The sequence below is a fragment of the Saccharomyces cerevisiae genome, chromosome XI (genome assembly GCF_000146045.2).
Source record: "Saccharomyces cerevisiae S288C chromosome XI, complete sequence".
Lineage (NCBI taxonomy): Eukaryota > Fungi > Ascomycota > Saccharomycetes > Saccharomycetales > Saccharomycetaceae > Saccharomyces > Saccharomyces cerevisiae.
The window spans coordinates 133,541-146,184 of NC_001143.9; the positions used below are offsets into that span (position 1 = coordinate 133,541).

The 12,644-nt window shown below is 37.4% G+C and overlaps 5 protein-coding genes and 1 non-coding gene across 6 annotated transcripts; 1 reads left to right on the forward strand and 5 right to left on the reverse strand.

Annotated features, from left to right (window-relative positions):
* Positions 1–180: 180 nt before the first annotated feature.
* On the reverse strand, positions 181–594 carry MRP49 (mitochondrial 54S ribosomal protein MRP49; the record flags this gene model as incomplete). Its single annotated transcript, NM_001179733.1, has 1 exon — positions 181–594. One exon carries the CDS (start codon positions 592–594, stop codon positions 181–183), a length of 414 nt encoding a protein of 137 aa, NP_012754.1.
* Positions 595–968: 374 nt separating this feature from the next.
* TPK3 (cAMP-dependent protein kinase catalytic subunit TPK3) lies at positions 969–2,165 on the reverse strand (the record flags this gene model as incomplete). Its single annotated transcript, NM_001179732.1, has 1 exon — positions 969–2,165. The coding sequence occupies one exon, from the start codon at positions 2,163–2,165 to the stop codon at positions 969–971; it is 1,197 nt and encodes a 398-aa protein (NP_012755.1).
* Positions 2,166–4,391: 2,226 nt separating this feature from the next.
* Positions 4,392–7,151, reverse strand: MCD4 (mannose-ethanolamine phosphotransferase MCD4; the record flags this gene model as incomplete). Its single annotated transcript, NM_001179731.1, has 1 exon — positions 4,392–7,151. One exon carries the CDS (start codon positions 7,149–7,151, stop codon positions 4,392–4,394), a length of 2,760 nt encoding a protein of 919 aa, NP_012756.1.
* Positions 7,152–7,477: 326 nt separating this feature from the next.
* On the reverse strand, positions 7,478–7,549 carry YNCK0005C. Its single transcript has one exon. It is a non-coding gene; the product is annotated as a tRNA-Glu (tRNA).
* Positions 7,550–8,253: 704 nt separating this feature from the next.
* On the reverse strand, positions 8,254–9,279 carry PIR1 (beta-1,3-glucan linked protein; the record flags this gene model as incomplete). The annotated part of the gene is made up of 1 exon (NM_001179730.1): positions 8,254–9,279. One exon carries the CDS (start codon positions 9,277–9,279, stop codon positions 8,254–8,256), a length of 1,026 nt encoding a protein of 341 aa, NP_012757.1.
* A 1,581-nt stretch (positions 9,280–10,860) lies between these two features.
* PIR3 (beta-1,3-glucan linked protein) lies at positions 10,861–11,838 on the forward strand (the record flags this gene model as incomplete). Its single annotated transcript, NM_001179729.1, has 1 exon — positions 10,861–11,838. The coding sequence occupies one exon, from the start codon at positions 10,861–10,863 to the stop codon at positions 11,836–11,838; it is 978 nt and encodes a 325-aa protein (NP_012758.1).
* Between the last annotated feature and the right edge of the window lie 806 nt (positions 11,839–12,644).

Sequence of the window (12,644 nt, forward strand, 5' to 3'; positions counted from 1 at the left end):
ACAAGAAATACGCGGAGGGCAAAAAAAGGGACCCAAGGGCTGACAATATTCAGCACAATCCTACTTATTGTACTCTAAATTATATACTTATATGCCCCATAAGTGAGTTTTGAATTTACATATTTCCATGAAGGGCAATGTTTTTTGATATATACATGAACAAACTTATCGAGAGAAAGCTTATATAATACTTTCTTGCGGTCCAACTCTTATGATCTCATTTTCAGGAAGAGGAACGTGCTCTATTTTGTCAAGTAAGTCTTTCATTATATCTTCATGCATTTTATTACGCATATCAATAGTCTCTACAACGGAGCCTTCATGAGATAAAATCTCCAGTTTGCATGGAACGCTTTTTTGCTTGTCTTCGTTCTTTATCCTTATCACGTCAAACTTCATTCTTGGATTATAGAACTGCAAAGTGGGTAGGTAGTTATGCCAAAAAACTCTGGCACCCATATGTCCATTGTGGTTTTTCGTTTGAAAAGTCAATCTAAGACCTGAGTATTTTTTAGGATCGACTAGAATCTGCGGTAGTCTGGTAGTGGCGCTAATTTTATTCAAAAATTTTAACTGTTGTGCAACCTTAGACATCTTCTTATTGTAGCAGGCTCACTTATGTTATACTGTTCTTCTATTAATGAGTTTTATGGCCGATTCTTACAGATATCCTGTTTTCCCTGGGTGAAAAGTCCTAGATCACTTTGAACGTCCCAGTCTTCTGAGGACGCAAATGTAGTCACAATATGGCGTATATGAATGCTCCTTTATTTATCTGTATACACCTCTATTGAATAGACGTACGTAGATATATACATGTACATATATGCATGTGTCACTTTTTTATCATGGCCCTGTTAGACTCACCAAGAATCTATAACCAGGTTTGTTTGTGCTTTTTCTTGTTCTTGTTTTTACTTTTATTGATTTTTTTTTTTTTTCAATTACAATTATCCCACTGAACCTCCTTAAAATTCTTTCATTAAATCCATATATGGATCCTCCCCTTGAATTCCATAGTTGAATTCCTCTTCAGGGTATCTGTCAAATTGAGAAGTGTCACCTTGGCCCTGTTGGATTGGTGGTTCGTACGGCGTTTCTATGTATCTTGCTAACAATTTCTCCCATATCACTTCGTTAAACCACGGATGGTTCTTGACATCTTCACTTCCATTTTGTAAGTTACCCAACCTTTCACTTAAGTCTCTGGTAATTAGCTTCTTCAATAAGTCCTGCGCGTCTGGATGGAAAAATGGTGGGAACTTCAATTCGGCGTTCAGTATATTTTCGTAAGTTTTCATGGTGTTCGAATTGTAAAATGGAGTGTATCCGGCAAGCATTTCATAGATTAGCACACCAAAACTCCACCAATCCACTGATTTATTATACGGTTTTGTACTGACCACTTCCGGCGCTATGTAATCTGGTGTGCCACATAATGTGTATGTGACATCGGGAACGTATTTTGCGAAGCCAAAGTCGGTTATCTTGATATGGCCGTTTTTATCTAGAAGGATATTTTCTGGTTTCAAGTCTCTATATATTATATCCTTACTGTGCAAATATTCCAACGCTAAGCATACCTCTGCGGCATAAAATTTGGCTACTGGGTTGGGAAATCTTTGAGATTTACGTAGTAAAGAAAATAATTCACCACCTTCAATGTAGTCCATTACCATGAAAACTTGCTGAGAATCTTGGAACGTTCCCCACATTCGAATGATGAATGGATGTGAAACAATTGAAAGCATTCGGCGTTCGTCATTGGTGTGTTCAACCTGCTTCAGCTTCACTATAGTGTGCTTTTTCAATGTCTTCAAAGCGTAAAACCTCCCATTGTGATTGGAACGAATTAGGTGAACTCTCCCAAATGAGCCAGTTCCCAAAGTTCTTAAAATCTGAAAGTCACTTAGGGAATACTTTCCTGAGGTATCTCTATATTGTAGCATTGGTTTTTTAACCAAACAAATACCTGCAGACGCTTCTTCTTTCAACTTTCCGCTGTTTCTTCCATTTATCTCCACGGGTGTGTTGGAAGAACATTCCTCATGCACCGAATGTGCGTTTACAGGAATGTCTTGTCCAACGTTATCTGGAGTTGTTTCTGTCTTGGCAGTAATGCTTAATTTCCTGATTTCATTGTTGTTCATCGGATCAACATACATTTTGTGCAGGCTCGCTCTTTCCTTGTACAACCACCGATATACAATATGATTAATGTATTATTCAATAATATACGTGAAACTTTCTTATTGCTTAAAGAGTGATCGCCTATAAATTTTCTCCGACGACTGCACAAAGTGTCTCGTATGTCCACTCGAGTTTCTTACCGATAGAAGTAATAAAGCAGACAAAACTTTTAAGATCAGCTGGTAAAAAGTGTCTTTTCTTTCCATATTCTCATTGAACACAACTTTATTTTTCAATGGCATCGAAGAAATCCCGTAGCTGAAGCAACGGAAAAAAAATACCGGAAACTGCATAATGAGGCTATTCACTAAAAAGAAAGTGGTTCACCAGTATGCGTCGGAAACGTCATATAAATCTATATATGTATATGTACATATATATATATATATATATATATTAGTGAGTATTTTAATGTATATCAAGTTTTGATAAAGATTGCAACTTGGCTTGAAATAAACGCATTTTTGCGCACCAGAGAGTATCTGAAACGTTGACGCAATTTTGCAAAAATGCATAGTCGCTTTTCTTCAGACCTTCCTAAATCACTCGTACCTGGAACGACTTTTTGAAGAATGAAGTCGTTGTCCTCTTGAAAAAAATAGTAAATGATACGGTTGATCGGCCGGTGGCCACCGTCGTGACAAACCTAGGAACTCAATTAGGACCATGGCATATAAGTATATGTGGTCCAAGCTTCGCTGTGTAGGCCGTAATTTTGCCGGCATTTACTATATTGTTGACGAATAAGTGATAGATTTGCCATATTTATCCCTCCTAAAGCTCGGTAAAGGGAACTATCTGAGATGGATAGCTTGAAGAAAAAAAAATACTTGCTGATGGACCTCCATGTACAACTTTTGAAATAGTTGGGACATTAAATGGAGTATGGTATGCGGTTATAAAAGTAACTCCCCGAAGCTCACTTAGAGAAGAAATTGTCTTGCTAAGGTAATAGATCTTGGAAAGTTTAAACAATCGTCAATTTTTTCGCTCCTTAAGCAATTGATGTTGTTGCGTTATTTTCTGGCAACGACGACTGGCAGGTCATAGAGACCTACCCAAACCAATAAAGTCTCAAAAATTCCACTTTTCATCAAAAACTAAGGAATTAGTCTTCCTGCGGGCAGTGAATGCTTTTATCGTTATGACTTTAGTGCAAATTGTAGATATTTCGAATGCTTTTTGCATTTAAAAATGAAAATCTATGGCCATTTCTTGTTTTAAACTCATTGAACTTTCAAGGTAAATTCACGAGCAATATATTGGCATTGTCACCACGCTACAATTCGGTAAGTTTCTCGATTCAAACTAGTAAATACAACTATTGGAAGGGCACCCGGTGCTAAGGCGAGAAAACTGCTGATTGTGTACATTATTAGGTGTGATTAGGAAAAATGAACGCGAATAGTAATTTATTTCAAAGATGTGCTTTTTTTTTTCGCTGTATAGCTGTTACAAGACCTGCTATTAAAAAATTCACTAGCAAAAATTGCTAGTATAAAGCTATTGAAGTACTTGATGAGTTTAAATTTTTCCTTGCCGCCATTTCTTTCGACAGGAGTACTTTATCGAAAAGATAAAGGCAAAAGTTATATATTTTTAAAAACGCTCCAAATGGATAGTACTTAGACAAAGCTCAAGTAATGTATTCCTTAATGTGTCAAAATTGGCCACTATGGTTGTGATTATATTTGAATTAAACTCGTGAGAGTGTTGAAGTATTCAATTCAGTATCATTAAATGCCTCTTTTGTTTGTTAGTTCGAAAATGAGAAATTGAGACATAAAATACTGTCTTCAAACAATCGGAAAATAACACATTGATTTACCATCACAGAAGATTTTTACCTCAGTACAGTGTCGGTGGCCAACGTGTAAAGACTTCTTATATATCCGAATTTTTTTCTTTTCAGATTTATTTTTTAGAATGAATTCCAAGACCTTGATTCCCTTATTCTTTTCTCCGCAATAGTTGCCTACTAACTGGGCATAACTTAAAAGAAGCAGATAATAAGATAACCGGAAAAAACAGGAACATTTTCTTTGATACATTTCTACTAACTTGAATAAGGTTATAGGTTAGTATTTCCCCTTGATTTTGCCTCCTTTGAGGCATTTATAGAATTATTCAACAGGTAGATTGCCCCTGTCTTTCTTAATATACATATAGGAAAATATATACATAGCGGTGGGTATGTGAATCTATTGTGTTTTTTTGGTTTTATCCTGTATGATGACATTTTTTAGCAACACATGACCGAGTACTTCCAAAATAAGCATGAACAAAGATGATAGGATCGCCAAACAATAGTTGGAAATGGTTATGCCAATATCCAACCACGACCCCTCCGTTCTTAAAAGGTAGAAAAAATTCAACGACAGAATATCACTCATGGAAATAATTAATGATGAGATTGTGTAGTCCTTGAAGTTAAGTTTTAAATTCAGTATACCTAGGCATGTGGACAATAGCCCGTAGGGAATTATCAATTTCAACATCAATAATGCGCCCATCAGGAAAGGATCAAAAATTGGCAACAATCTACAAACAGACTCCAATGAAAATGAAGAGATTGAAGCGACGTTACCAGTTCCAAAGAATGCGACTTGAAGTAAAAAGAACCCGATTACTGAAACTCTTAGCACTTGTAACCAATTTTCATCTTTTTGGGTCTTCATTTCTTTGATTTTGTTCTCAATTTCAATCCATTGTACCATGTAACTAGTGAACAAGAAGTAGAAAAGGGATTCGAATGATATAGTCAAAATGATAAAGGATGGTGCGAAGGTTAAATAAATGATCAATAATCTCACTTTGTAATCATTGTTGGGCTTCCTATAATGTAAAATTGGCATTACAAAAAGAGATACAAAAAAAATTATCCATCCAGCGACCTGTGACTCTCTTGGTAACCCTTGTCTTAGCTGTAAAGAGATAACTGAACGATGAGTAACCGCCAACATGGCAGCCACCAAGGAAATTTGAATGGCAAATATAGCACGCGTGTAGGAATTTATCCTGGAATGTATTTTGTAAAGAGCATAAAAGGCACTGAGAATGATTAATAACCCTGCTAGATGTATCTGGTTCAAGTCCTCAATTTTAACAGCGTCAAATAAGGTAAATGTAGATAAAAGAACACTAGTTATGATCCACAATATATTCACGGATAGCTCTCTCACCCCACAAATAAACGGGTAAAACGCCAATATATTTGTAATTAGCGTAAACGTCCATCTATGGAAAAATCCATATACAATTCCCTCATAAACTGATATAATAGAGATTGTTATTAAAACTCTTTTCCAAGGAGAGGTACCTTTGAAGAATTCCTTGATACCTGAACGTAGTACGGATCTATTTGTAAAAATATAGCTCCAAAAGTATAATGGGAAAAGAAGGTACATGTAAAAATTGAACGGAGAATGTTGGTAGAACAAAATCCAATTTAGTAAAATTCCTATGGAACCAAATACTGCATGGCTTAATGGTGACGCTTTTTGGTCATCAATTACATTCTCTAATATGAATGATTTCAAAAATATTATAAAAGAAAAAAAGATCCACCCAACAAACCCAAATGTAACAATAGTTCTAATGAATCTCCAATTATAGGTTGTCAAATAATGTAAACCTTCCAATGTTATCTGCATTAATTCCTCTGTAAGGGTGATTGCTTCTTGTTCCAAATAGTTTTCTCCTTCAGATATACGCTGAATTAAGGTTTCTATCTCTTCTAAGTAATGTGAATGAGACTTTTCAACAAACTTGAAGTATTCCTTATAAAAAAATTGAGAGTCTATTACCTCATCTTGCTTGACTAAGTACTGCTCTAAAATGCTTCTTGCGTTGTTGTACAATGCGGCAAGCTTGTCACTTTCTTTTCCATCGATATATGCTATTGGTAACTCACCAACTGAATTTTTAGGATAGTTCACACCAATCAAGTATGACATTAAAGAAGCAATATCTGCTTGCTTGACATCATTTCTTTTAATGCTCGAAAGCTCCCAATTTTCAGTATAGTTGTCGGATACCGGAAAAGGATTATGTACTGGTTTATTCAAACCCGCACCCCAAGCAACAAGAGGGGTCCTTGTGTTGTTAGGATGACCGTCACCATGTGATCCAAATGCACTCATACCATGATCTGCTGTAAAAATAAATGCGGTTTTGTCGTCCGCAAAAAACTTGTTGACTTTGTCTATAAGGATAGGGATTTGATCATCAATATATTTGACATTGTCATAATACTCGGCAGAATATGGTCTATAAGAATGTCCGGCAGTATCGCAACCTAGTAGATGTAGAAAGAATACATTACCGTCTTGCCTAATTTCATAATCCAATGTTGAGTTCAGTGTGGAATTGTGGAATAATTGATCCAAGTGTCTAAAGACAAAAGCATCCAGCTCGATGGAAGATTGCGTAAAATCCTCGAAAGTATGATCATACATCCAAGTGTCAACTTTATTTGGGTCAGAAGCGCCATCTTTGAACATAGGTAAAATGTCAGGTGAACCGAATGAATAAGTATGAGTAGATTGGTTGAAAAAACTATCGAAATTGACAGGGTTTGACTTCCAACCTTTTGTGACGGCACTAACATCTTCGTAAAACCCAGCAATCATAGCAACATGACCAGGACGGGATTCAGTTGGCATTCTGGTATGTGATATACCGTAGGTGGCATTATTCATTACCAAAGATCTAATAAAAGGTGCCAGAAATTCTGTTTTTCCGGATACTGGATGAGTGACTTTATCAAAAGTGGTATCTGCACGTAAACCATCACCGACAATCAAAAACAATCTCTTTGCAGGAGGGGTTGGAGTACTTTGATATGGGCTCATACCATGAACGAGCGGTGAAATGAAATAGATATCAAAAATAGACCATAGGTAAAATAAATGAAATAAGACACCAACAGCCAGAAGCGTCGTTCTGGTTTTGTTCCACATTTTTTACAGATTTCAGTTGTATGAGTCCTAAGGCTCTTCAATGCTTTGGTCGAAGATGGGTTGTTGAATATATAGTAAAGAACGGTTCTTTTTACCTTTAAGGTTTTTTTTTCGCGTTTAATGACAGCGATGCAAAAAGAATACACATATTATTTACGTGGCATCAACATATACATATTCAACGATTAACATCCTGTAGTTTAGGACGAAAAGACACATATGAAATACATATCTATGAAAAGTACTGCACCATAATGATTCAACAAAATAAAATGAGTAACATTAACATCACGCTAGTACTGCTAGATTAAAAATAATAATGAAAACTCCGATACGGGGAGTCGAACCCCGGTCTCCACGGTGAAAGCGTGATGTGATAGCCGTTACACTATATCGGATTACAAAGGATAGAAAATTGAAACGTAATGGAATTACTCATGTAAATATTAAAGAACTCTTTTCATTTACATGGATAATTGGTGAATGTTGTGGGGAATGTTGGATTTCATTGCTGTTAAAGGCTATAATATTATGTGTACAGAATACACCGTGTGTGATAATATACTAGTAACACGTATACTACTAAATGGATGATAATATGCATGTCAATTTTCTTAAATTTTGACTGAGATAGTGACGAATATATGGCATTATAAGATGACAACAATTTGTTTCCTTCTCAAATGAGAAAGGGCTCCACGGTACACAAAGTAATGTCTGAGAAATATTCTGTCCCAGGAATAGTTGAAGTTGCATCCGATTTCAATCCCGTGAAGTCTTGGTACTATCAAATTCGTTGGTTTTTTTTCTGGGAAAACTCTATCAAAGTATAAGGTGCGCTTTTAACGTAATTTATAATGATTTTTTAGAAATAATAATGTATATAGTATAAAAAAATAAACAAACTTTAAAAAAAAGAGTGAAGAACTGTAAAGCTCATTTCATAGGTTTCAAAAGAAAGCTTTATGAAATGAAGAGACGAATTAAGAAGAAAAAAATGAACCGACCCAAATTATGCCCTTTGGAGACAGAAATGACTAATGTACAGAATATGCTACGATGACTTTATGTTTTCATGCGACTATGAGAGGTAAACTTATGATTAACAGTTGAGCAAATCGATAGCTTGTAGGTGGACTGCATTACATTGAGTTCCAATGTGCTCATCGTATAAGTTGTAGAAGTTTCCTGACAAACATTGGTAAAAAGTATCCTGGTCACCGATGGCCAAGTTACCTTCTGGGGTGATGGACCAACCAGCAGCATAGATAGCACCAGCTTGTGGTGGAGGACCATCGAATTGGAATTGTCTGTTGGCAACGATAGAACCAATTCTACCTTTACCGTCAGTCAGGATACCACCCTTTAAGTTCATTTCTAAAGTGCCACTGCTTTTACATGTTTCAGCAGTTACTGGGTCAGTGCCATTAGTAATTGGAGCTGGAGCTGGAGATGGTATAATGGTTGCAGAAGTTAAAGTTGTGGCTTGGATTTGGCCATCAGTGATTTGGGAGACTGGAGCAACAGTAGTATTGGTGGTGGCTTGGATTTGACCGTCACCAATTTGAGAAACAGCAGCAGCAGTGGTTTTAGTAGTGGCTTGGATTTGACCGTCACCAATTTGAGAGACAGCTGCAGCAGTTGTTTTGGTAGTGGCTTGGATTTGACCGTCACCAATTTGAGAGACAGCAGCAGCTTTGGTTTTAGTAGTGGCTTGAATTTGACCGTCACCAATTTGGGAGACGGCTGCAGCGGTAGTCTTAGCTGAGGTAGTCTTGGTGGTGGCTTGGATTTGGCCGTCACCAATTTGAGAGACAGCAGCAGCTTTGGTTTTAGTAGTGGCTTGGATTTGACCGTCACCAATTTGAGAAACAGCAGCAGCAGTGGTTTTGGTAGTGGCTTGGATTTGACCGTCACCAATTTGAGAGATAGCAGCGGCTCTCTTAGCCTTGGAGGAAGCAGTAGTGGCAATTGGTTCAACAGCAATACCGAAAGTAGAAGAGTAATCAGTTATACCACCCTTGTAAGTAGCTGATGGAGTTAAAGTGGACCACGGGTCCTTTGGAGCATAGGCAGCTAAAGATGTAGCAACTAAGGCGGAGGCAACTAATGATTTTTTGTATTGCATTTTCTAGAATATACTATTAGGGGAGTTTTGTAGTTTGTTTTTTTTTAATACCAGTGTATTAACTTTTGTTTTCTTGATGATATTATTCTTATACAGTAATAGAGAAGATAGGACAACTATGCATAAAGTAGTAAAGATCTTGCTCCTTTTTATATGTGAGAATTGTAGCATTACGATCTTCTTATTGAAAGAATAATTAGTATACCAGCGTTCTAATATTTGGGCAGGAGAGATTGACTGGACACAGTCTAAACCCTTTCAGATACATGGGCTAAATGATGGTCCATCGTATTATTAAAGCAAGTAATCGAGCTCCAAGAAGGATTTACGTCCGCCATCTCAATTTCTTTTATTAGCGTTGCTTCTATAATTGGCAGGACATAAAAAGGCTGCTAATAATAAATGATGATATAATTAAGAGCAAGCTGGCCGATCTCTCCATTTTTATGCGCTCCAAGCCACGTCATTTTCCGATGACAGGAATGCTTTGCATATTTCATATGAGATATACATTGACTCCTTTTCGACCAACCGTTTCATTAAAGGGGCAGCAGCTGTCAAAAAAGTAGCCGAAAAAGGCGTCTGGCTTCGAGGAATTATTACCTAAATAGGAAAGGCAGAATATATTAGAAAAAAAAGAAAAACCAAATGAGAAAAGTGCTGGTGCTAAATAAAACATTATTGAGGGGCCAAGAGGGGACAAAAGAAGATATAACTAGATCATTAAGTTTTCGCTCTAGTAACAGGAACAAAGATTGTGAGATACACTGTTATGCTAAGAGACGGTGCGATATTCTGTACGAAAATTATTTAACTATTAACTAAATGTATACCACTTCACGTGCCACCGAGTAGGTTTCTAAAATGTGCAACCATTTTAGGTATGTGCGCAGCTCTTTATTCTAAACGGGAGTCACTACATTACTATTATCGTGTTTTTGCCCATGTACTTTCTTATAATCTTAAGACAACAACGGGATGATAGGCGCATTCGGACTTTCATTGATGCAAATGTGTGAAAAATGCATCCAAAAGACAACTTTTGTACAGAATACAATTGCAAAAATACTTTACGGGCATAGATCGGTAAGGTCACCGGGAAGCTAGCGTAAGAGACCTTATTCGGAACCGAGCAACCATTTCCGAATGTAGTAGTAGTTGAAGGAGTAAATCGACCTTATTGTACACTACTTCCTTTAAATTTGATTTCTGGCCCCGCGCAATTTCTTGGCGGTTAAGCTGTATTTTTACCTCATCGGGAAAAGTTATTGCAAGTTAAAGGGGATCAAACGATTAGCAAACTAATTATAGATCAAAGGCCGAGGGCTTTCTAAATTTGGCATATTTCGCCGTCGACTGAAATAGAAGGGATAAATCATGCATCTCCAGGATTATCCCTACTCCATTCATTACAACATGCGCCAAATCAAGCCTATATAAGATTCTCGTCATTTAGCATGCTCTATTGATTTGTGTCTTGTTTTGTCTAACACTGAAACTGTAACCTAAGATTTCTTTAGATAATTATTACATTTACATCAATAAGAAATCTCATAAAACAAGTACTGTTTATAAGTAAAAATGCAATATAAAAAGCCATTAGTCGTCTCCGCTTTAGCTGCTACATCTTTAGCTGCCTATGCTCCAAAGGACCCGTGGTCCACTTTAACTCCATCAGCTACTTACAAGGGTGGTATAACAGATTACTCTTCGAGTTTCGGTATTGCTATTGAAGCCGTGGCTACCAGTGCTTCCTCCGTCGCCTCATCTAAAGCAAAGAGAGCCGCCTCTCAGATAGGTGATGGTCAAGTACAGGCTGCCACTACTACTGCTGCTGTTTCTAAGAAATCCACCGCTGCTGCTGTTTCTCAAATAACTGACGGTCAAGTTCAAGCTGCTAAGTCTACTGCCGCTGCTGTTTCCCAAATAACTGACGGTCAAGTTCAAGCTGCTAAGTCTACTGCCGCTGCCGTTTCTCAAATAACTGACGGTCAAGTTCAAGCTGCTAAGTCTACTGCCGCTGCCGTTTCTCAAATAACTGATGGTCAAGTTCAAGCTGCCAAGTCTACTGCTGCCGCTGCCTCTCAGATTTCTGACGGCCAAGTTCAGGCCACTACCTCTACTAAGGCTGCTGCATCCCAAATTACAGATGGGCAGATACAAGCATCTAAAACTACCAGTGGCGCTAGTCAAGTAAGTGATGGCCAAGTCCAGGCTACTGCTGAAGTGAAAGACGCTAACGATCCAGTCGATGTTGTTTCCTGTAATAACAATAGTACCTTGTCAATGAGTTTAAGCAAGGGTATCTTAACCGATAGGAAGGGTAGAATTGGCTCTATCGTTGCCAACAGACAGTTCCAATTCGATGGTCCTCCACCACAAGCTGGTGCTATCTATGCTGCTGGTTGGTCCATCACCCCAGAAGGTAACTTAGCTCTTGGTGACCAGGATACTTTTTACCAATGTTTGTCTGGTGACTTCTATAACTTGTATGATAAGCACATTGGTTCTCAGTGCCATGAAGTTTATTTGCAAGCTATAGATTTAATTGACTGTTGAACGATGCATCGATCAATCGGAGTCGTCCTCCTTTAACTTCACGAATTAGTTGCCACTCTCATTCCCCACACATAAACTTGTTTTATGGCATCCTTTTCATTTAGCATGTCTTTATTTCCAAACCTTTCCTCGTTCTTTGCATTCATTTAGCGTTTGCTCGAGAAAGCATCACGTTTTCACACATTATCGTTCGTCGCTATAATAAAAATAGTTATAGAATTTACTCAGATTTACATGTCGTACCTTTTTAATTGTAAAAAAAAAAATTTTATGATACATAATTACCTAAATATAATTCAGAATCAAACATACTTATAGCTATTTGTATGCTATTAGGTGGTCCTGCTATAAAAATATCGTTTATAATACTTTATATTTTATCTTTCAACTTAGTCGCAATTGCAGAAGCTTTCCCTGAGAAAAAATTTGTGAAGCTAGCTGCGATAGCAAAGGAGCGCTTAAGGTATAGAAAAGCACTCAGCTGGAATGCCAAAAGATAGTTTAGCAACTGACCAAGGAAAAAGCTTGTAGGTAGACTTAACTTCATTGTTCTCTAATCCTTTCGTCGTGTATATTGTAAAAACTGCTGAACGAGTATTGATAAAAGATATCTTGGCCACTAAGGGGCAGATCCCCTTCTGGTGTGATAGACAACCCCAGGAGCATAGATAACACCAACTTGTGGTGGAGGGTCATCGAATTGGAATTGTCTGTTGGCAACAGTAGAACAGATGCTGCCCTTGCTATCTGTCAAAATGCCGCTCTTCAAAGTTACTTTCAAAGCGCTGTCACTGCTACGACAGCTT